The sequence below is a fragment of the Sorex araneus genome, chromosome 3, assembly GCF_027595985.1.
Source record: "Sorex araneus isolate mSorAra2 chromosome 3, mSorAra2.pri, whole genome shotgun sequence".
Taxonomy (NCBI): domain Eukaryota; kingdom Metazoa; phylum Chordata; class Mammalia; order Eulipotyphla; family Soricidae; genus Sorex; species Sorex araneus.
The window spans coordinates 179063917-179088912 of record NC_073304.1 but is presented as its reverse complement, the minus strand read 5'-3'; the positions used below and the strand labels follow the sequence as shown (position 1 = coordinate 179088912).

At 44.3% G+C, this 24996-nt stretch overlaps 1 protein-coding gene across 8 annotated transcripts in view; it reads left to right on the top strand.

Annotated features, from left to right (window-relative positions):
- Nucleotides 1-24996, top strand: part of YAP1 (Yes1 associated transcriptional regulator) — a 94703-nt gene that overhangs the window by 22483 nt on the left and 47224 nt on the right. For all 8 annotated transcript variants that reach the window (XM_055130946.1, XM_055130941.1, XM_055130944.1 and 5 more), the window contains exon 3: nt 20983-21098. In XM_055130946.1, coding sequence (XP_054986921.1) covers nt 20983-21098 — 116 coding nt within the window. The remainder of the gene's footprint in view (nt 1-20982; nt 21099-24996) is intronic.

The window sequence follows — 24996 nt, the reverse complement described above, 5'->3', positions numbered from 1 at the left end:
CTTTCAACAATCAACGCCTTTTATTGGTTTTGTCTTACAGGTTCTTTTTATAGACTGAGCTAAGTGTAATTATTTCCCATCAATACTGGCCACTCATCAGATGGCTAATACACTTATTGAACTAAATTAGGATCTTAAACATTAACCATGTTCCTTAAAAAGAAATGACACCCACTACGGGGCTGTCGAGATAGTACAGCAGGTGAGGCACCTGTGTTGGATCTCCAGCATCCTGGAGTAATTTCTGGGTGCAGAGCCAGGAGTAACCACTGAGCATTTCCAGGCATGGGCCACAAGCAACAAAAACAACACCCATCAGGATGAATTTCTGCTTGTTCTAAAGCAAATAAGATTCTGACACATGCAATCTACCACTAATCAAGTAGTGCAATGAATGAGTTGAAAAGACATTCAGATTCTCAGTATATCATAGACTGCTGTGGGATTATAAACACATGTATCAGGGTGGATCAGATGTAGTTTTGCCATCACAAGTTCCCTTCATTCTCCTATAGGTATTTCTGGGAATGTAGGATGAGAATATACAATGTAAAGTTTCATTACTGTTGTTCTTTATTTCTTAGGTTTATTGCTAAGAGCAGATCACGTGATATGGGTACCCAGGACGGGAGAGGTTACAATTTTCTGAAAATCAGTGTTTCCTTGAACAGTTATATGCTAGTATTTAATAGTTGGTTTAAGATTTGATTTCTGGGGCTGGAGTGATAGCACAGTGGGTAGGGCGTTGCCTTGCATGTGGCTGACCCGGGTTCAATTCCCAGCATACCATATGGTAATTCCTGAGTGCAGAGCCAGGAGTGACCTCTGTGCATTGCCGGGTGTGACCCAAAAAGAAAAAAAAAATATTGATTTCATTTATGGACTTGTCTTCCATTGCTTTTATTTAACAGTAGCAATCTTGATGAAAATTTGTGAAAACTTTAGCAAATGTTCTGGCAGACGGGCACTCCTATTAGAGCCTAGTTCGTGGAACTGTCCTGTTGAAATTCCCACCACTTAGAAATGTGAAGCAGTGGGAATGATTTCTCAGTAGCACCTTATTAGATCTACGACGGCTGGCTGAAGAGGCTCAGGCAAAGTGAGATTGGCAGGTGTGTGGCACCTTGCACTCTGGGCTTGGCAGTCCAGTGTGAGGAGAGATGACACCACCTCACTGGTGCCCCTGGCACAGACCTTTGTCAGTAGTCCATAGCTAACACTATGTGAATACTGAAAGAAGAGTACTAGACAAGTTTATTAAAAAATAATTATTATTATCATCATCATCATCATTATTATTATTTGTTTTTTTGACCTTACCCAGTAATGCTCAGGACTTACTCTTGGCTCTACAGTCAGGAGTTAATCCTAGGGGTTTTTGGAGAACCGTATGGGATGACTGGGATAAAACCGGGGTGGCCATGGGCAAGGCAAACACCCTCTTTGCTGGGCTATCCCTCTGGCCTCGACAAGTCCATTTTAAATGAAAATTGAAAATTCGTGGCATTATAGAGAAAAATTGTTAACAGCTGCACACACATTGATGAATTTTTCCCAGTTGTACAAAATTGGTTCAAGTTTGTGTGTGTATACACATTACCTGCACTCCACCCAGCGTGCCATCTCGCCACAGGTCCTATTGTTTTTGTGATTTTAGGGGTGAATCATAAAATAATTTATAATCTAAGTAGGAGAAAATACTCGTAATTAAGAAATTTACCTTATGATCTTTTAAGATATCAGGTACTCTTTAAGACACCTGTTACAGGAATTTTAAATGAGGCCTATGATTTTACTAGGATGCCTATTTTTAAAGAACAGAATAATTTGCTTCCAGGAATTCAGCATAGTGTTTCAAACGGGAGCTCATGTATTGCAACATTATTTATCTATTTTTGTAAAGGGCTGTTAATCACTTGGTGCCACCCTGTCTGTGTTGTGTGCTTTTGGATTGTCTACATGAAATCACTTGATACGGCCTTTCATATCTGCAGAAAGTTTTTCTGTATTTTTAGCTCACCACCAGAGTATTCTAAAGTGACATTATTTAATAGAAGTACTTCAAGACTAGATGCTCACTTTTAGTGAAATCTTTGTTGCAGATACCATCCTGTTCTTTTTGGAACAGGGTAGTATTTGAAAGCAAGTGTTAATATCGTTGTGTAATTGGGAAACACAATTCACTTCTCCTACCTTTAGCTACACAAGCTCCCTGTAAGAGAGGTAATGTATGTCCACAATATTTCCATATTCCTAGATAAGAATTTTTACCAGATACCTGACTTTTGATGGAACTGTGATCTAAGGCCTTTTGGATTATTCTGCAGGAGTGTTAGCAAGAGTTATAAACTGTATTTCTTATGTGAAATGTGAGACTGACCTTGATTAAGAGGCCAGAAGTAATGCCAACTGAACTAAATCCTGCTGTTCCCAAGAATAGAAGTATTCTGCTAAATGGTTAGGACTCCACACTCACCCCGATTCTCCGGTAGTTATTCAGAATGCCAGGTATACATGCTAGTTTGTTATATTCCGGGTTTTTTTGGGGGGGGCTGGGGGGAGTATGGGTTTTGGCATGCGCAGGTCTTACTCCTTGGTTCTGTGCTCAGGGACTATTCTGAGCCCCTCTGGGGACTGAGCCCAGGCCAGCTGTGAGGGAAGTACCTCCCAGGTCCTGCCTCTCTGACCCAGATTTTGTATACTTTTTGAGTATACAAAAGAAACAAGTATATTTTTGTAGGAAAGAAGGAAAGCACAAGATGCAAATTCTTGGGGCTGGAGTGATAGCACAGCAGGTAGGGCCTTTGCCTTGCCCGCAGCCAACCCAGGTTCGATTCCCAGCATCCCATATGGTCCCCTGAGCACCGCCAGGGGTGATTCCTGAGTGCAGAGCCAGGAGTAACCCCTGTGCATCGCCTGGTGTGACCCCCCCCCCCAAAAAAAAATGCAAATTCTTTCCTCTTTTAGATTTTAGGGCCTTTTCCAGCATGGTGTTCAGAGGGCTGGGTCCCATCCCTTGGTGATACTGTGAATCTGGGCCGCTAACAGCACGCATATACTCTGAGCCATTTCCCTAGCCTGTGAATTTAGTGTTGGAGGAAAGAACTCCAGTGGGACTGCTGATAGGTAAGACTGCTTCTGTGTGTATCCCAGAGAAGGTATCAAACGTAGGGAGAAGGGGCTGTTTCTAAATCAGATGTAACCAACTTGAAAAGAAGCATGTCATCAATATATCATCTTTATGGAAGATAAGCTCTTAGAATTCATACATAACTGAATTAAGAAAAAATAAATCCAAGGAGAAGAAGATTAGTAGGAAGCACAAGGAGCTAGTTTCACCTGTGGGACATGTTTGTAAAGTGTTGCAATCTATTTTCCTCTTTTGGGCCACCATGAGTGGGGCTCTGGGCATTTTCCTGGCCAGGTGCGCTTGCTAGTGCTGGGGATGGAACCGAGGCCTCTCGCATACATCACAGGCATTCCAGTCCCGAGCTTCCCTCCAGCCCCTGGTAGCCCGGCTGTATTTTTTTTTTTTTTTTTTTTTTTTTTTTTTTGCTTTTTGGGTCACACCTGGCGATGCACAGGGGTCACTCCTGGCTCTGCACTCAGGAATCACCCCTGGCCATGCTCAGGGGACCATATGGGATGCTGGGATTTGAACCCGGGTCGGCCGCGTGCAAGGCAAACGCCCTACCCGCTGTGCTATCTCTCCAGCCCCCTACCCGGCTGTATTTTTAACCTATTAGTGTGAGCGCTTCAAAATCAAGACACGTACTTTACAAAATTGATTTAAAATTGTAAAGTCAAGATTCTTGAACTTAGATCCTAGGCACCTTGTCTTTAGTTCTGCTTTTCTTATTCCTGTGCTTATTCATACTGTTCCTGCTTTTTGAAGCGATACTGCAGAGTTCGCTGTCTCAGGACAGAAGTGGTTGTGAAGCCGTGACCCATTCACAGAAGGAAGCCCCATCTCTCGGCCCCAGGTCTAGTCAACTGGGCCCTATTTGTCAAGGAACCTGTTTGGTTAAAGCAGTGTACCCTGTGTGGATCACAAGCCCAGATTTGGACTGTCGCCTGGCTTGCAGTCTCCCCTCTAGCCTCACCTCTGCCTTCTACCTCTGCTCCTCCCTCCTCACCCCAGCCACAGTGCAGTCTGTCGAGCTTCAAATATCTCAGGGGTCATGCGTGGGGCCTTCTACAGGCGAGGCATGTTCTCTGATGCTTGTGCTGCATCCCTGGCCTTTCTGCGATTTAAAATTTCTTTTAATTTTAGGTGTCTTAGAAATTCTTTTTTGTTTTTACTAACAAACATGCATACCAAAACTTTCAGATAATTTATATTTATTTTTTGCCTCGTAAATTCTGTCAGTCATAACATGGACTTTAAAAAAATGGTGCCTTTTTATGCAAAGAGGTTTGAATTATAGTCATGAAAAAAAATGTTGTCTTCAGGTTTAAAAAATGATTTAGTATGGACTGGAGCAATAGTCCAGAAGGAAGGTCATTTGCCTTGAACACGTCCGACCCAGGTTCAATCCCTGGCATCACATATGGTTGCCTGTGCACTGCCAGGAGTAATTCCTGAGTGCAGAGCCAGGAGTAACCCCTGTGCATCTCCAGGTGTTACCCAAAAAGCAAAAAAATATATATATATATTTAGGGGCTGGAGCAATAGCACAGCGGGTAGGGCGTTTGCCTTGCACGTGGCCGACCCAGGTTCAATTCCCAGTATCCCATATGGGCCCCTGAGAACCGCCAGGAATGATTCCTGAGTGCAGAGCCAGGAGTAACCCCTGAGCATCGCCGGGTGTGACCCAAAAAGAAAAAAAAATTATTTAGTGTGTTTTAGGATTTTGATAAAATCAGGGTTTGGAAGATGCTTTGAGAACCTCGTTATGAAGTTTCTAGTTCTTCTGATTATCTTTATTTAGAATAATAGTGTATAATCTGTTCCGGGGACCGCATCCCCTGAAACGGTGCAGAAGCACTGGCACTGTCACAGGCCCCCTACCCACTACTTCTTTTCAGATGGATGTGAAATGATCAGTACCAGGCATTGGGCAAGAGTTGGAAACATGCATGGCAAGTCACCTGGCAGATCACTCAGGTGAAGGAGGAAAAGCTGTCAGAAGTTCAGAAGTCAAGTGAGAAGACAGTTGCAGGAGTCAGGGCAGAGAATTTTATTTTTTGATTTTTGGTGAGAGGGTTCGGGAGGGAGGTGGGATCCGCTTCCTGCTGCTCGGGGACTCTCCCCAGCTCTGCTCCGGGGTCTATGGTGTTGAAGCATGAGCCTGGGTTGATCCCTGGGCTAATCCCTGCTCGATCTCTCCGGCACTGATGCTAGAACATAAACTTTGCATCTTCTTTACATTTTTCTTTAGTTTTACTTTCCATTTCCTATCTTAAACTCATCTGCTGTTATGGAATAAGAGTGTTTAAGCAGCATTCCCCTTTCCCCACAGAGATCCGGATAGTCATCTTAGGGTTCCTTGTGCCTTTGTCAGATTACAAGACTCAGGATGTTTGATTCTTTGGACAGATGAACTAGTTGCCTGGAATTGGGCCTGTCAGAAATGATGGCTGGTGCTTACCGCCTTGTGTGGCGACATTTTTCAGTTTAAAAACTACTGACAGTTACCAAGTTGGCCTGAGTTAAACAGTGTATTTGGTGCTCTAATAGTTTCATCTAAGTCTTTTAATCCCTTTAGATAGGATCCTTGCGAGAACAGTGTTCTATTCAATGTTTATTTTGAAATTCCTACAATGTTACAGAGTTGTGTGTGGCCTGCAGTGATTCAGAATTTGTATATTGGCCTAATTCTGCCTTGATCCTTAACATTTTTTTATTTCTATAAGACTAGAATGTTAACTTGACTTTGAAGTAACAAAAAAAAATCTTTCACTTGCAAATCTCTTTTTGACGATAGACTTTATTTCCTATGGAAATAATCAGTACCTGAATTTTATGTAGTTGTGATCATCGCTGAAATTTCATTTCCTTGAAGAAAGTGTGGAATGTTCTTTCAGTCCCTGTGAAGTCTTTGCCACTGGCTGAGTTTGGGTTTCCACTTAGGAGATGTCTCCTTGGCAGTGATGCCCATGCGGGCGTGTCACTGAAGAAAACGTATTTTGCTTTCTTCTCAGCTGAATATTCTACTTCGAATATCCAAATCCTTTCAGAGTTCCTGAAAGGATGCCTTTGGGTATGAAATGGGCTGAAGCCTTCCCGAAAGAAAGCCCATCGTCCTGTGGCGAGCATCCAGGCCGGTCTGTCTGCCCGTCTAGGTTAGCTCAAGATTGTCTGTTTCGGTGGGTCAGGAGTTCGTGCTGCTGGACTCCTCACTGGACGTTCCAAGTGCTGCTGCCCAAACCTACACACACCGATGCCTGTGTGGCTGTGAAGGCAGCAGACAGCCGCATGGGGGCTTGCTGGTGGCGGGGCTCAGTGTTCAATGCCGGGGGTCCCTGGACCACCAAGCTCTACTGGCTTCCCCAGAGTAAAAACGTTGCACCCCAGGGCTTTCCTTCACAGGAGGTCAGGAGCTTAGCACCTGCAGAGGTTTTTTTAAACTGTGCTCTTGTCTCTGGAAACATGTGATTGGGCAGGTCAGAACCCAGCAGCGCATTCAGGGACTCAGTCACAGAGCAGCCTCTGCTGGGTGAGAAGTGCTGGCCCAGAAATCGTAGTGGACAGTGGGGTCCCCCTGCGCTGCCCAGCGCCCAGCAGGGTCAGACTCAGAGGGAGGGAGGGCTGGACTGGGAGATGAAGAATGCACTCACCCTGGACGCCGGGAACCTCCCGGATTGCGGCTATGTGTGCGTATGTGTGCGGGGGGGGGGGGGGGGAGGGGGGCAGAGCATGGCACCCCGGGGAGCAGGTCAAAAAGAGTTCTCAGCTTACCTGGACAGGGACAGACCTGGTGTTTGTTTGGGTGGGACTGGTTTGAACTGAGGCAAGCACTCTGCCTCCCTGTCCTTTTGATTACTGTTTGCTTCTCCCCCCTCTGCTGTGCAGGGACTTTTACAGGGAGACACTTCTTTACTGGTGAAGTAACGGATGTGTGAAGTATTGCACATCTTTAGTCTGGGGCACAGTTTTTAGTGAGCATTTCTCACCAGGCTAATGAACTACACGATGCTGATGAAATTGGCTTTGCCATGAGTTGTTTTTCAGCCTCCGAGTCACCGGCATCAAAGCAGCTGCGGATGCTGCTTCCACCTGTGAGCTTGATGTCACCGGGCAGGCCGGTCGGACCCTGGCCGCTTCCATTCAGCTTCTGCCAGCCTGCTCGGTGGAGGAGAAGTTGGATGTTGCCTATGGAAGCCACGTGACCGTGGTTGGGACAGTTGGTGGTGCCGCCCTATGGAAAGCGCTTGAGTGATTGTTTCCTGTGTTGTGAAACGAAAGTGTTCACGTGGGCCCAGCTCTCCTTCCAGGACTGACCTGCTCTAAAGGACCTTGCCCTTTAGTTCCACAGATTCTTTTGTTGTGTCAGCTTAATCACCTGTTAGTGACTCGGAGAATCATGCCTGCACATAATTGAGTGACCAGAGATCATTTAGGGTCCGCCTCCGCCAGGAGTCATTTGTGCTGTCTCTAGATGATTGGAAGGAAACATCAGCAGCCCATCCTGGAATAGCTAGTGCCTGCCCTGTCTTTCCAGTCTCCCCATCGGTAAGCCGAGTTTGGTCCGGGCCTGCACAGTGTGCCGGAATGGCAAGCCCAGGCTTTGGGGGCTGGAGAGAAGGCAGATTGGAAGGGGGGCTCCCCTGACCACTGCTGGACAGTCCTGTGCTTGCTGCCCGCTCTGCCAGAGTCTCCTCAAGAGACAAAAAAACAGTATGATTCTAAGCTTTAAGAAAATACTCCAGTTGATGAGAAACTGTAACAAACTATAGTGAGGGTTGGTTCCCATAGGCATTCAGTGAGTACTAAGTAACGACACGTGGCAACTGTTACAGCAAGTTTGAAAAGGGAAAAGATTGTTAAGGACTGAAATAATGACAAAGCAGACCTAAATTATTATTTAAAGAAAAAAACGAGGCGGGGGGGGGGGCAGTCAGGGGCAAAGAGATAGAACAGTGGGGAAGGCTTGCTTGCAGCTTCCTAGCATCACACATGGTCCCTTGAGTCCTGTAGGAGTGGTCCCTGCACTAGTCAGGAGTAAGCCCTGAGCAGAGCTAGCTGTGTCCTCTCCTGGCACCCACCCCCACCCCACCCCCCTGCCCAATCATTTGGGATCCTTTGCAAGTCTTTTACGTTTGCATGTTGTGGGAGGCTCCCAGAGCACACAGACAAGTCTCCCCACTCTCCTTTACCTTGCCCCAACCACAGAAGCTGCCCCGAGTTGCTGACTGGAATATTTCTGATTATAGATGAAAGCGCCTGTTCGAGCAAATCAATGAACAGTGGGATGACAGTGATACAGTGATAGTGATGGATGAAAGTGGGTTTACCTTTTTTCCTTTATTGGACCATTTGCCCAATCTGTACTTTACCCCAGCTTCACGGTTGTTCTAATACAACCCACGTGTCACTGGATGGGGTGGCCCTTCGCTTCCTGAGCACTGCTTGGGAGGGACCACCCCCTTTCATTTCTTGGCATGGGTGTGTCTTTGCTTCATGCCTCTGAGTTGATATGTGAAATTTAATAATTTGACTTAATGCTAAGGCGACTCTGAGATCCCTAGACTTTTTTACTGCCATAATGCATATTTGCAGTGTTGGCATACTATGTTTATTTCTGTTTTCTTTTGGGGACACACCCTGTAACACTCAGGGGTTACTCCTGGCCATGCATTCGGGAATGACTCCTGCCAGGGCACGACCTGGGTGGGCGCGCAGGGCAAGCACCCTCATCACAGTACGCCACGTGTGTGTTTTAACTGTCTCACACCTCAGTAGAGCTTCGTGAAGCTACAGTGTCCTGAGACCTCGGAGGGGCTGCTCCCTTCGAGGGGCCTGGGCCTGGGACCCCCAAGTGCAACTTATCTCCGAGGGCAGGAGCAGGGAAACTTGGGGCAGTTCTAGCCTAGCCCGGAGGGGCCATGTGGAGCTTGGGGAGCGCCAGAGGTTTGGGGCAGATGGAGTGGGAGAGGGAAGGCCCTGAGTGCTGCCGGGAGACAGGGCATGGTGGTGCCAAAGCTTTCCTCCAGGCCTGAGGGTTTCAGTCTCAAGATTCAGCATCTCTTCCCCAGTGAGAGTGTGTTCCCAGCTCTGTTTGGACTCCCGGGGTGCTTCCTTTCTATGAGGGTTTGTCTCCTCCATCCCTGAAACCTAGCCCGGCTTGATGGCCCCACCCAGGAGGCAGAGGTGGGGTGAAGCCGGGGATGGCAGCTCTCTGCTTAAAGGGAGATTTCCAGGGGCCACTGAGGATTTTTTTTTTTTTTCTGAAAAGGGAGCAGTAGGCCAAATAAGTTTGGGAAACTCTGGTCAGGCAACTCCGTTGTGCAATAGTGACACGTACTTTCCATCATTTCACAGACATGAGTGAGTCACAAGAGGCAGGAGTTATTCCCGCTCTGCCTCTCTCTTGCTGTCCTGTCCACCACAGCCAGCAGTGGGCATGAGATTTGATGAAGACTCAATCGTAGGGGTTTTTCTTTGAGATCGAAAAAAGTGATCATTTTATTTTTCTGTCTTCTCATTAAAATTCAACTGTTTTCATACTATTTTAAGGAATTAATTATCTTCAATGTGCATAGTCTTCATATATCAATATTAGAAGTTTATTGAAACAAGTTCCGTAGATAACCACAGTGAATTACTGGTTTGGAGAGCCTTTTTGGGTTGCTAATCATTTTTAGTTATGGAAAGAACACTTGAAGCATTTCACTGAAATTCCAAATTTAGTGAGTGGCCCCTTCACGAACATTTCAGAGTTCTAGCTCAGCATGATGGTGGATGCTTGGTATTTCCATCAGAACAGAGAGGAATACCCTCTACGTAGCTCCTGCTGTTTAAAACAACAGAAACCTGTGTCCCTGCTCCTTGTGTCTACAGTATCTCCTCTGGGAATGAAGAGCCTGGTCTCAGCTTGGTCTTCATCATTCCATCAGTCTTTATGTGATAATGTTACTTTGTTTTTATAGTTTAACCTTTTCAGTAATTTCCTCTTTATGGCCATGACTGTGACTCTTTACAACATTTTCTTCCAATGACTGTACAAGTTCTCCCTCAAAAAGGTGCTAATACATTTCGTAGTATAATTTAATTTCATAGTCACTTAACTTGAAAGATTCAAAGGAGAAAACTGTTTTCTCCGATGGGATCACATTTCAGTCACAGGTTACCAAAAAAGCAAATTGAATCCTAGTTTTCAGCCTGTTTTGGTATTGGTAGACAAGGGAATATGCATTTTTTCTCTTTTTAATTAATATGTTAAATCCAGGGGAGGGAAGATACTTAATCTGCATTTTTAGCCTCTGTTAATAGATTATAGAGCAGTCTCCAAAGCCAAACCCTACCTCAAAACATTATCTGACTTTTTTTTAATCTAAGAAAGAAACAGATTGGCAGGACTGGGCTGAGACCTTGCCAGGGGAAGGAAGATGGTACCAGGTTGGGTATGCATGAAAGAAACCAACATGCAAAATTATTTTTTTTGCTCCTTTCACCCATGTAATATGTAGAGGCCTGGCATGGGTCCAGAGAGATCATGTCATGGGCTGAATGTATACTTTGTGTGTGCGGGGTCCAGGTTAGCCCTCTGGCACCGCGTATGATGCCCTAAGCACCTCGAGGAGAAACTCGGGAGCACAGAGCCAGGGGCAGCTGCTGAGCTGCAGAGGGAGAGCACAGAGCTGGCCTGCTCCCGAGCGTCTGTCGTCTGGACAGGACTAGTACAGAGGGCCTCCTTTGTTCCTGACTGCCAGCAAATCACCTTGGTGGCTCTGATTCTGTCATTCCATCCAGAATATTTGCTTTATAGTCTTCCTGTCATATATTTATTTGCTTCAGATAAAATACCTGCTTTCAGCACCATGGGCGGGCTTCAGAGAAGGAAAGAATTGGTTCTTACTTAGCGGGGGCCCCTGACAAGTCTATCACAGCTGCTAAATTTGAGGTCCAGAAATGTCTGCTGGCTTGACTGAAGTTGAACAAATTAAGCCTAAAATTAAGTAAATAAACACAGTACCTTTCCACCAGTGTCCTGCTGTTTCTTCTGGTGGTAGAATTAGTGGAGGCATTTACAGCATTTCAGTTATACAAGTGATATAAAGCATGATTGAAGTATTTACGTAAGATAGGCTTTATGTAACATTGAATGAAATGCTGTTAGAGTGAGACACTGTCCTACTTGTGCACAGAAACCATCTCTCACCTGTATGACTTGCAGTGTTAATCTTTGTATCCTGAGAAGGTGATGTAGAATATGTCAAAGTTAATGGTTTTAGATTTGGGGGTTTCTTTAAAATATTTTGCTAATGTCAGTATGATCCTTAGTTTTAGATAAGTGAAGACATTTTTGAGTGTTATCAAACTATTGCTTTAAGTAATAAGGGGGAAATGTGTGAGATTCTAATGACTACTCGTATTCTCATCAAAGTGGGGGAAGGCTGGAGGATTCTAGCAGTTCATACTAAAAGTTCTGCACATATACCCCTTTTAGGTAGGGCCACTTACCTACTTTGCTTAGACGTGTTTATTTTGGATTTTATTGACTGCCTTTCTGGTGATTTACTGTTTGGGAAATATTTTCCAGAGTGTTTCACTCGTCCTGTGTTAATAATATTTTGGGTGGCTAAAGCCTTGTTGTATGGATAACAGTCAAACTTGAAAGTAGCCATGAATATGCAACGAAAATCTAGTTCTGTGTTTGTAACTCAGTGTGCTTTTCTCGGAGTAGACGTGAGCCAGCAGACGGAGCAGATCCTTATTTGGACGCCGCTGGTGTCTGATGAGACCCAGAGAGCTGATTCTAGCTTTGTTGGACTGTAAAACTTGTCTCTCTTCTTGGTCCTAAGTCGTGTCATGGCAAATGAGTCCAAAGTTTGATACTCAGCACATTTGCTTCCTTATCTTCACAGGGTTTTTTTTCCTACCTACCCTAGGCTGATAGTTACAAAATGGAACAGTAATGCTGCCAAGGTCTTTAATATGGATAAGAAAAGTGCTATTCTTTTTGGTATCTGACATATAGTAACTCCACCTGAAATGGCATTTTCTCAGGAAAATCAATATAAGCAAAACCGAGAGCTGTAAGAGAATATCAGCCACCTTTTGAAGAGACTTAAAGACTGTACTATGAATAATATGGCTATGCTCAGAGTTTACTCCTGGCTTGTGCTCAGGGATCGCTCTAGGTAAGCTTGGAGTACTATATGAGGTACAGGTGTGGGGAGCCTTGGACCATATTGGGTGCCAGGGGTGAAACCAGGGTCAGCAGCATGCAGGGCAAGCACCCTGCATCACTGTACTGTCTCTCCAGCTCCACTTACAGATTTTCTGCATCTTAAAATATCTCAGATGTATTTTGGCCATAGTACTGCCATTTCTTTTCTTTGTTGTTTATTTATTTATTTATTTGCTTTTGGGGTCACACACAACGATGCTCAGGGGTTATTCCTGGCTCTGCACTCAGGAATTACTCATGGTGGTACTTGGGATCATATGGGATGCCAGGGATAAAATCCCAGTTGGCCTCGTGCAAGGCAAACACCCTACCTGCCATACTATCACTCCAACCCCTTTTGTTGTTTGTTTTGAGGGGTCGGCGAGCACCCACTACTCCTGGCTCTCCTTGGGAACTGAACCTGGGTCCCCTGAAGGCAAAAAGCATCCACTCTGTTCTTTGAACTCTTTCTCCAGCCCTTTTTCTTACTTTCCTTTTTATTTTAAAGGACACTTGGTGAAAGCTGGAACTAGTTAGACTTTCCAGTTGAGAACCAAGAGACTTGATTACTGTTCTTTGTTCTCTTCCTACATATAGGCTCAGTTCATTGTGATGACATTGTCATCTTCTGTATCCTGGAACAAGGACATCTACATGTTTTTTTGTATTTTGGGAGGGAGAAAGTTCTCAGGTTCTGTGGGGATTGTACAAAGATTTTCTCTGAAGAGAACTGTGTACAGGTAAAAGCTGTCTGGGATCAAGGTTGAATGACTTTCTGTGTCTGGAAGCCCCCACTAGACCTTTTTCTTCTCAGAACTGTTCCATCCTCACTCCTACCTTTGGGAACAGTCGGTGTGCCACTCCTGTATAGAAAATGGGTAGATTGTGAGGAAGCCTTGAGCAGTTGTTGCTTTGACCAAATCTGAGGCTGTATGGGGTCAGATTACATTATGGAGTGCATCCTACAGTGGTAGCATATCATCAGCTGTTGTATTTGTTTGTACCTTTCTTCCCACACTTGTTCATAATTTCAGTTCATTTTTAATAGCCTCTAGTGGTAACCTGATTCTTTCAATTTAAGATTTTGATTCACAGTAATCTGAAGATTGTTTTATCATTGAGAAAAAGTACAAGTCTTATTCTTCAACCTTACCCAGAAAATTATATGTTTATTTCGCTGGGCATTTGGACTCTAAAAATAACCCAGGGTAGCCATAGACAAATATAAAAAGCATATGGTAGCTTAGAAACTGTAGCTCATAGAAGGATTAGATTGAACAATGCATCTTTGTTCCTAGAGTCAATTAAGCTTGGAGGTTTAACTAGCTTGGGAACAGCCTCTAGCATGTGACTCTATAAATAACACTTGCACAACAAACATGGGCTTGATAAGTGAGCAATAAATCTGGGCCGACTGCCCACTTCTAAATTTTAGGACCGTTTCTGCCATTGTAGTATTTTGAGGCCACGACAGCAAAAATAGGCGTTTTAAAATTAAAACATCCCTCACAACTGTATTTTCTTACTCCAGGTTTTCCAGTTTTGATTGTATTTCTGTTGTTTCTTGAAAGTCAACTTTTCTTAATAGAAAGAGCCCTTGAGTTCAGGCGCTTGCTTCTCATTAGATGTAAGTACAGCTGATCCTATTTTCTTCAGGATAATGGTGATTTGTACCCAGATGTCTGCAGAATAGCAACAGATTCTCTTTGAATCATTTCATCTTTGTCTGCCTTTATCGGCAATATTTAACACCGAATAGTTGAATTGCAAACCCTGGCAGCAAAAATGAGTTCACAAAGATGCCCTTGTGCAGGGTGTGTGCCGGCGTCTCTGCAAGCTCAGACAGTATTTGATTGCCTTGCTTTTCCTCTGGGAACAGAGGTCCACACAGGTTAGCAGGCGATCTGCAGGGATCCCTCCTGGTGGTACTCTGGTAGGCAGATGCCAGGGATGGAGCTCAGGTGTAAGCCCTACCATCGAGCCACACCCTGGCTCCTCAGATGCATTTTGAAGAAACTTTTTTTTCCCCCTTTTTGGGTCACACCCGGCGATGCACAGGGGTTACTCCTGACTCATGCACTCAGGAATTACTCCTAGCAGTGCTCGGGGGGTCATATAGGATGCTGGGGATCAAACCCAGGTCGGCCATGTGCAAGACAAACACCCTACCCACTGTGCTATCGCTCCAGCCCCAACATTTTGAAGAAGCTTTATAGTGTTTTTTTTGTTTGTTTGTTTGTTTGATTGATTTTGATGTGGAGGCCACACTTGGCAGTGCTCAGGGCTTATTTCTGGCTCTGCATTCAGGAATTATTCCTGACAATGCTCAGGGAAACATGGGACATGGGGCATCGGACCCAGGTCAGCTTCATGTGAGTCCTATCTGCTGTACTATTGCTCTGACCCCTAGACTTTGTATTTAAAAATATATATTATTAATGTTTAAACTGTGTCGTCTGAAAGATGCAAAGAAACTGTTAGATACCTTGTAGGGGTTTTTTTTTTTGTTTATTTGTTTGGGGCTACATCTGGCTATGCTCAGGGGTTACTCTGCTCTTAGAAATCACTCCTGACAGTGCAGGGGGGACATATGGACTGCCAGGATGGAAGCTGGGTTGGCTGCATACAAGGCAAATGCCCTACCCACTGTACTATCTCTCCAGCCCCTGTAGGGTTTTATGAAATGTAAGTTTAAAACTTAGAAGAAAAACAGTTCCAAGTGTGGCTTTTGAGAAGATGACTAAACCCTACCTATAACGGAATTAGGCCTATATTTCTAGCAGGTTTATTTTGCTGAAACTATTTCTGTATTTTAACCAAGATTGCAGCATTTTACAAAGTGATATGGAGTTTACGGATACACTTAGTTCATCATTGACCCCTCCTGACCCTGCTAAATAAAAACCAAGACTCCATTAAACTGGCTTGTGTTCTTTTTTCCTTTTGTGGGGGTATAGATCTGGAAGAGATGTTGGAATGCTCAGACCCAGGCCTTTTGCTGGCAAAGCATGCATACCAGGTCTCAGAGCTGTCCCCAGTATCACCCACCTCTGTGTTCATACGGTTCCCCATTGTTCTCTGTTACAGCTCATATTTTCATAGTGGTGTCTGTTCCTTACTGAAAAGTACAGCTGATTTATGCATGATACTGCACCTTGTATGTCAGTTCATCTATTTACCATTTCGGTTACAGTTTTACTTGGTTAAAGGCTAACTTAATAGAATAGGCCTTTAACTTATCAAGCAGTTACTAAAGCACTTACTCGTTAACAAAGCATTGTGTTCCTCTAGGGACTGTCAGAAGGCAGAGGGCTGGTACTCACCCTCCCGTCGTTTATGGTCTCATGGGAAAGACACATTTGACTTGCACTATAAAAATGTTGTATTTAGAGCTTGTCATCTCTTACTACATATAAAGGGTTTGTCCTTAAGTAAAACTTGTATGTATTTTTCACTTAATGTGTAACTTTGAAAATCATTATTGCATCATCATTTATTTCACGTTAGTTAGAAGCTGTTCACCATAAGATAGTATGTATATAAAGCATAAAAGGCCGGGCATGACTGTATAGACTCCCCAATAAAGTCCTGAAGTGCGTCAGTCTCTGCTTATATCACCCAGAATGTGACAGGAGTTTTCTTATTTCAGGGCATTGCAGTGGTGTTGGGGGCATTCCCTGTGGTATTGAGGGGCCCATATGGGCCCTCCTCCTACAAAGCATGTGCTCACCACCTTGAGCTCTCTCTTGGGTCCAACATGCCAGTGTGTTCTTCGGGGGAAGGGAGCTGGGATTCACTCCACACCTGTCAGGGCTGGCTTCAGCTCTCTATCAGGGCTTATTCTTGGCAGTGCCTGGGAGACCGGATGTGGCGCCAGGATCAAACTGGGCTTGGCCACATGCAAGGCAAGCACCTTAACCCCTGTTCTAACTCTACAGCCCCAACAGCACAGTTCTGAATAAAGACTGTTAGATGAGTAGCTAAAAATACCTGAGGCCTTGCTCTTGGTATTGGAGCGATAGCACAGTGGTTGGGCTTTCGCCTTTCACAAGGCCAACCCGTGTTCGATTCCTCTGCCCCTCTCAGAGAGCCTGGCAAGCTACTGAAAGTATGGAGCCCGCACGGCAGAGCCTGGCAAGCTACCTGCGTGTATTGGATATGCCAAAAACAGTAACAATAAGTCTCAATGAGAGACATTACTGGTGCCCGCTTGGTACTGTAATTATATATTTTTTAAAAAAGATAAGCTATTAATAATTTTCTGATGAGAACTAAGTCTATTTTGATTGCCTTTTAGGAAAATATGGTTTGTAATTAAAATTGTGTACAGTACATTTCTTCTTTGTAAAGTGGAGTTTTGAGAATGTCTTCTCCGACATTCAAAACTAGTGGCAGATCACTAGTGTACTGTGAAGTACACAGTAAAGTGTACTTCCCTCCCTGTTAATTTCAGAACGGTGATAACCAACAATGCCCCATCCCAGTTTCTGCACGGAGAACCTATGCTCTAATCAGCCTTTAAGAGCTAGTGTGCTTTTTCTTTTTTAATTGAGTAGGCATGAAGACCTAAAGCCATTGGTGCAGTAAGAATTGTTTCCTTGTGACATAAGTATTTTTTAATGTGGTACTATCAGCAGTTGGTTGATCTCATTGTACCCTTTTGCAGTAATGACGCAAATTAAACTTTGAGTTTTTACCACAGGTTATTTATTTTACTTTGTTATCTGAACCATAGATTCCTGGTGCACAGAAAATACTTCCTTCCAGGCATCCTTAAAATATAGCATAGTTCTCCAATATTGAGGTTTAGTACTTCTCAAATTTTAATGGCGGAAAAGATTTCTTCTAGATCGTATTAAGTGCTGGTGGTTAATCATTGATTTGGGTGGAACCTAAAGTTCTGTATTTCCAACAAGTTTCTAGGTGCTGCTGGCTTAAGGCTTACACTCTGGGGATCAGGCAGTCCCACGTTGTTGTTAGTTATTCTCTCCTTGAAATGACTCATCACAGTGTCAATACTAGTGTTAGTCGCTATAATTATTTAGGAAACTATTAGCTTGATGCTTTCATTGGTTAGTGGCAGGATGGTTACAGGAAAGACACCAGTGTTTTCCTGATATTCTCAAACCCATTTCCTATAGTGTTGTTCAGTGGCTCCTAATAAGGGTTGTGGTTTCAGTGCTTGGCGATGAAACATTTGAAGAGCATCTTGGTATATTTATTAGGATGGACATGAGAATTTGCTCTGCTCTAATTCAGATCAGCATTTCCTAAAGTGGGAGGTGCTCTTTAACTCTTGAGAGAACAGCAGCCAATCTTGGTTAGATCCCCAGGACCCGGTATGATTCCCTAAGCCTACAGTTGGGTTTGGCTCCAAAAGAAAACAAAGGTTCTTGTTCTTCTAATAAAAGAGAACCTTGCATATTTGTGTGTGTGTGTGTAGTTGGAAAGTGACTTACTAGGATAAGACTTGCCCATGATTTAATTATGAAAAAGTGAAGGTGAGCATTCTGTAGTTAATTTTATTTTTCATTTATTATGCTTCTAAGTAATTACGTGCTTTACATTTTTGGGGTGTGGGGTGGACTTCGAGCCATGCCTGACTATGCCCAGGGCTTATTCCTGGCTCTGTGCTCAGGGATTGCTCCTGGCTCTGTGCTCAGGGCTCATGCTTGGTGCTGCTAAGAGGTTGGAGGGGACCATGTGTGGTACTGGGGATCCAGCTGGAGCTGTCCATATACAAGGCAAGTTCCTAAACCCCTGTCCTATTTCTCCAGCTCAGTTATGTGCTTTTATGGTTGGACAGTTTAGGTAATGGCATCTTTATTCCTTAAAGAAATGAAGTTAAGTGGAACATCACTGAGGGGACATAGTACAAGTCTATAGGACTCTGATCTAAGAGCTGCCACAGATTTTCACAGGGAGAAATTTGAGCAATTGTACATTCAAATTTCTGCAAAATAATTCATCTTTATTTTGGCTTTTGGGGTCACACCTGGTGAGGCTCGGGGTGACTGTTGGTTACTCTTGGCTCTCCACTCAGGAATCACACCTTCTTTGGGCCACACCTGCCTGTGCTCAGGGGTTACTCCAGGCTTTACACTCAGGAAATATTCCTGGCAGTGCTCGGGCAGTGCTGGGGACTGAACCCAGTTTGGCTGCATGCAAAGCATGCAAACCCTACCCTCTGTACTATCGCTCCAGCCCCATAATTCATCATTTTGAGGACATTGAAACTGTACATTCACTGATTCTATTAAAAACCCTAATTTAGGGGCTAGGGTTGCTTGTCTTGCTTATGGCTGACCTGAGTTCTGTTCCCAGTACCTTATATGACTCCCAAACACTGTCAGGAGTGATCCTGGAGTGCAGAGCCAGGAGTGACCCCTGAGCACAGCCAGGTATGACCCCCAAACCCCAAATAAATTAAAACCCAGATTGATTACTTGAAGGAGAATAATACCTTAGAGTAAATGTATTGATTATCTTCAATATTTGGTAAGAGTTGATGGTTATTACGTTCAGTCATCAGATTGGATTCTCCTACGCCTTGGGTGCCGCCCTGTCTGGTTAGGACTAGATGGGTGTCATCTCCATAATCTGGATTTTCAGAGAAGCTCAACTCTTAGATGTTTGGAAGACCTCCAGTGAGCTGATTCCTCTCTCTTCTTTGTGCTGGCAAATATTAGGATTTGTTGGAAACATGGAGACAAGAGCAGTAGCGTACATGGTCCCTAGTGACTTCATTTCCTGGCTCCTTACTATGCTAGCAGAGAGTGAGGACCGTTCCCTTCACTGAGGCCTTCCTGTGGATTGCAGCTTTGCTCCAGCAGGATTGCATGCTCGGTGTTCTGCGGGTCGCTGGGTGTCTAGAGGTCCAAAGCTTGTCTCTAGCTGCTCAGTGGCTCTTGCAGAGGATTGAAAAGGAAGAAGACAAAGCTGCTACTGGGCCTGATCTTTCAGCAGGAGCTGCTGAAGCCCACTGCAGGAGATACTGCCTGTAGCCAGGCATGGCTGGGTTGGCATCTGAGTAGTTTCTTACTCTGTTCTGTAAGCGTTTTCTCTTAACATTTCTGGTTCATCTGTAATAACCTTGACATTCCTCATTTAAAAAACAACAGCAACAACACTTATTTCACTTCTTTACTGCTTGCTTAGGCCTAAGACCTCCTCCAGAAGATGATTATCTAAGGCCCTCTTCAGCCAATCTCTGATTCTTCTTTTTTTTTACTGTGCTCTTGATAAGATAACAGTATTGATGAGATCACATTTTAGTCCCATTGCTGGGAAACTTAATAACAGTATGTCTTTTCCTCACCATTTATGTGGTTCTTTAATGTGGGGTGATTCCAGAACAGAAGACTCAGATTTGGAGTTTACTGAGCAAGACAAACAATTATTTAGTGGGGTAGGTTCTTTTAAGATACCCTTGAAGCATTTTGTTTATTTGCAGTACTGGGAATAAACCAAGTGGGGATAAATTGAGGATAAACACATCCTCTATGCTCCTGGCTCAAAAGTCAAACTACTAAATGCCTAATCTTCCCATGTGTTTGTGGTATACACATATATTTAACTGGTTTCCCATTACTGTCTTAGTGTTTTAAAGCATAAAAACCCTATTATGGGGGCCTGGGGACGTAGCTTAGTGGCAGAGTAAGATGTGCCTCCCATGTGTCAAGCCCTGGCTAGCACTGCCAAAGAATATGAAATTATAATACTATCTTTAGTTGTTGCAGAAATCATTAAATTTTGCCGGAAGAAGACAACTAGTATTTATTGACTCATTATTTATCCATCATTTATTGAGATTTTTCAGTCTTAAATTCTATCAAGTTTTTAACTGTTTTTGTCCCCAACTTTACAGGTGAACAAATTCATGTGCATGTGTATAAAATAATGTGTAGCAAGTTAGGAATGTTTAGGAAATCTATTGTTTATAAGTCATCAGCCTCTGACAGTCACAGGAGATAGTAAGGACTTAAAAGTGAATTTTTAAGTTTCATTTTGGCCTAAGAGAATGTATTATAATAAGACTTGCCACATTTTGGTGTTTTACCTAAAAGTTTTTGCTCATAAAAGTGAAATAAATGTCAGTTTTAGTTCTCAGAGAAAAATGTGAGTCATTCCTTTCTAGATTTTGAGTTTGATTCCATGGCTGCTGTTTTAGATAGTAAACTTAATATTTTGGGGGGGGAAGGGGGTCATACCGAGCAATGCTCAGGGGTTATTCCTGGCTCTGCACTCAGGAATTACTCCTGATGGTGCTCGGGGCACCATATTAGGTGCCAGGGACTGAACTTGGGTTGGCCACATGCAAGGCAAATGCCCTACCTGCTGTACTATTGCTCTGGCCTAAGCTTAAAATTTTTGTCTTTGAATGAGAAGCAAGTCATGGCTGCTTGCTAAGGTGACCATTTACTTGATTTCCAGTGCCAGGTGTTGTTATTCAGACCTTAAGTTTAAGATTCAAGAAGTGCAAAGTTGGGTGATTTGTGGGTGGAAATGGTTGCTCGGTCAGTTGGGCAGAGAGGACCTGCCCTGCGCTTCTTGCGTCTGCTGTATATGGGTAGGTGCGATTGGTCTTTCTCAGCCTGGTGTTTTCTAACATAGTCGTTGTTTTTTTTTGTTTGTTTTTTAATCATAGTCACATCGATCAGACAACCACATGGCAGGACCCCAGGAAGGCTATGCTGTCACAGATGAACGTCACGGCCCCCACCAGCCCCCCGGTGCAGCAGAGTGCTATGCACTCGGTCTCAGGTGAGCTCCTGGGAGAGTCACTGTGTTCTGGGAGGGAGAACTTGCTGCATACAAGAAACAATAGCCCATTCTTCTAGAACCTGGAACGTGGCGGGCAGCCCTTTCCTCTCCTGCTTCAGATGGGTAGGCTTACTTTCTTTAAGCAGAATATGCTAGACCACAGCCCTGTTTAAAGGGGTTAGCATGGAGAGCCGGCTGGAGGTTTCAGCCGTACAGTTCAAGGGCCCAGGGCGTGACTCAGAACTAAAGCGCTGTACTCTCTATCTCTCCAGCCCCAAAGGTTCTTTGAAAGAGCAGACAAAATTGACACACCATTTTCTCTCCTTAGAAAGAGGGAAAACTATAAGAAACCAAATCAGAAATAAAAAGGCATTCATCACAACCGATACCACAGAAATTCAAAGTATCATCAGGCATTTCTGTGAAAATGTTTATGCTACTAAATTAGAGGACCTAGAAGAAATGGGTGTTTTTTCCCAACTCTTATAACCTTCTAGGACTAAACCAGGAGGAACCCAGAGTACCTGAATAGATCAGTTACCATCAAGGAAATTGAAATGGTATTCAAAAATCATCTCAAAAAGAAAAAAAAATTTTTTTTTGGTCCAGATGGGTTCACTAGTAAGTTCTTCCTAAGCTCTTAAATACCTGCTTAAAGCTGTTGCAGAAAGTCAAAGGAACAGGAACCTTTCCAAACAGCCTGGAGGGAAGCACGACCTTGAGCCCCCACTACAAAAGAAAATTATATAGCCCTGGGTTCCTGATGAGTATAGAGGCAAATATCCTTGATACAGCATTAACAAACTAAGCCAGAGTAGTCAAAAAGATCATATACCATGGCCAAGTAGGATTTAACTCCAGAGATACATGGGTAGTTTAATAATATGCAAATCTGTCTACGTAAGATACCACATTAGCACAAGGGAAAAATGAAAACTACATGATCATATAAATGGCTGCAGAGAAGACTTTGCAGAAAATCCTGCATCCATTAGAAGTCTGCATTTGTTTGTAAAATATAGAATGGGTTTTAGAATGTAGGACTACAAATCAGTGTTTGGTAAAGAGAGAAGTGTGGCTGGGACCAAGAAGCAGCAGGCCTCTGATGAGGGAAGCCAGGGAAGGCGACAAGGGTAACTCAGAGGGAGAGCATCATATCAGCCCTCAGCATGGCCCACCCCCCAAAACTCTACTTATATGTCAGGTATTCAACCTAGATCACTTTTGAACTATCTCACGAGGGTCATTAGGTCCTATTGCATGTCTCGATTCACCTCTGGAAACTCTTTCTCCAGAGAGGACAGCTTTCAAGTGCGAGGGCCAGGATTGAGTTTGGTGGTGGGGCTGCACAACCCAAGGTCGACACCCTCTAGAACCTGGGCGGTGCGAGGGGCCAGCCCTGGGGAGAGCCTTGGGGCAGGCCGAAGGGCTGATTGTACAGCTGCCTTTGTGCTTAGGGGAGGGCAGGATTGACTCCTGAGCTCTGGTATCTAATCACATGCTCCCTCCCTCTGTGGAAGGACGCTGGAGGTCATTATTTTTCATGAACAGCAAGGACTTCTCTGGTGGCAAGACTGCCCCACAGGGTGAGACTAAGGCTTTTTTGGTTTTTTTCTAACAAACAAACCCCCAAGACCCCCCTCAAATGGTTCCTAATAAAGAAAAAAATATGTCACCAGATTTTTCATAATAAGGGTAAGGTGAAAAACTAAGGGCTTGTGAACGTTGAGTCTAATTTCTTTTGAATTGCATCACAAGTTATAATGGCAGTGGCGTATGCAGGAGGAAATGACCTTGCTCTCCTTGGGAGAAGGGGTGCTGAGGTTAGAGAATGTCAGGGGTGTTAAAGAGCCAACGAGGGGCTAGAGCAATAGCACAGCAGGTAGGACGTTTGCCTTGCACGTGGCCGACCTGGGTTCGATTCCCAGCATCTCTTATGGGTCCCTCACTCTCCCCATCCCCCAGCACGGCCAGGAATAATTCCTGAGTGCATGAGCCAGGAGTAACCCCTGTGGATCGCCGGGTGTGACCCAAAAAGTAAAACTAACTAAATAAAGAGTCAATGAGAATGAGATGAGTCGAGAATGAGATGAGTGAAGTGAGTTCAGGCCACTTATTGTTACAGATAGGGTCCTTGGCCCCCAAGCTATTGGAGCTCCCCTGTCTATGATCTCCTCTGCAGAGCTACCCTCCTGCCCTGGGACCTTGTGGGAACAGGGCCACACACAGCTCCTGAGCAGCAGCACTGGGTCAGCAAACCTGACACAGGTTGATTTCCTTACCATTTATTTATTTTGGCTTTGGGGCCACACATATCTGTGCTCAAGGCTGACTCCTGGCTCTGTGCTCAGGGATCACTCCTGGCAGGGCTCAGAGGACCAAGTGGGGTGTCAGGGATTGAATCTGGGTCAGTTGCATGTGAGGCAAGCACCCTACCCGCTGGACTTTTTCTGACCCCTATTATTATTGAATTTCATAAGAAGGTCCTGGTTTCTTTATTTTGTTTTGTTTGGGGGCCACAGCCAGTGGGGCTTAAGGATTATTCTTGGATCTGTGCTTGGGGGTCACTCCTGGCAGGGCTCAAGGGGAACCAGGTCAAACCCTAGTGCAAGGCATGTGCCCAGCCCCATGACTCATAGTTTTTGATGGGTTTTAAATAACAATTCTTTTTTAAAAATAAAGAATTAGGAACCAAAGGGCCAGAGCAATAGTATAGTATAGGATATTTGCCTTGCATGCAGCTGATTCAGGTTCGATCCCCAGCATCCTATATGGTTCTCTGAGCACTGCCAGGAGGAATTCCTGAGTGCAGAACAAAGAGTAAGTCCTAAACATCCCTGGGTGTGGCCTAAAAGCTGGAATAATTAAATTCAATTAAAAAAAAAAGCTGTAAGTCATGATCTAAATTAAAGAAAATGAAGCTATTGATCTGCTTTGATCCGCCCTTTTTTTTTTAATGTAACTTGATCAGAGACTTAGTACAATGAGTACACTCACCTCAAATGCAGAAATGTTTGACCTCTAGCATTGCATATGGTCCTCCGCTCCTGAGTGAAGCTAGGTGTGACCCATCCTCCCATCCCTTCACCTCCCCCCCCAAAAAAATAAAGGGTAGCTAGAAGATCCGTGTCCTAATAAAAGGACATGTTAAGGGATTGATTGTGTTTTAGCCAGGCAGTTATTTGACTCATGCTCAGTCTTCCAGTGTAGTCCCTTCAGATGCCTCCTTGATGAGAATTTTCATGGAATTCCTAGGAGATACCTCCAGATGTCATTGTTACTGTCACTGTCACCCCATTGCATATCAATTTGCTCGAGCGGGCACCAGTAATGTCTCCATTGTGAGACTTGTTACTGTTTTTGGCATATCGAATACGCCACAGGTAGCTTGCCAGGCTCTGCCGTGCTGGCGAGATACTCTTCGGTAGCTTGCCGGGCTCTCCAAGAGAGGCAGAGGAATCGAACCCGGGTTGGCCGCCTGCAAGGTGAATGTCCTACCCACTGCACTGTCGCTACACCTCCAGATGTAGGAGTGAGGAATGTGCCTCACACCTTGGTTGCTCTGGTGAAGTAAGCTAACGGAGGCAAGAAGAGTAGCAGCCCTGCTCCTCTCCTGAGCTGCTCTGTGTCAGCACGAAGTACCTGGAGGGCAAGGAGGCACTGACCAACTGAAAGAGCAGGTAGAGAATAAATGTGGGATGGGAAAGAGGCAGGGACTGTGGATCTCAGTTGTTCCTTTGTGAAGAGCACAGAGATGGGACAGGATCATGAAGACTTGAAGTGCGGACAGAAATTTCTAGGACGGGATCATTGTGAACGTCTTACAGGTCACAAAATTGAAAGTTTGACTTCTCACTTTTGGAGGGTACTGAAGAAATTTCAAATACAACTCAGAGTG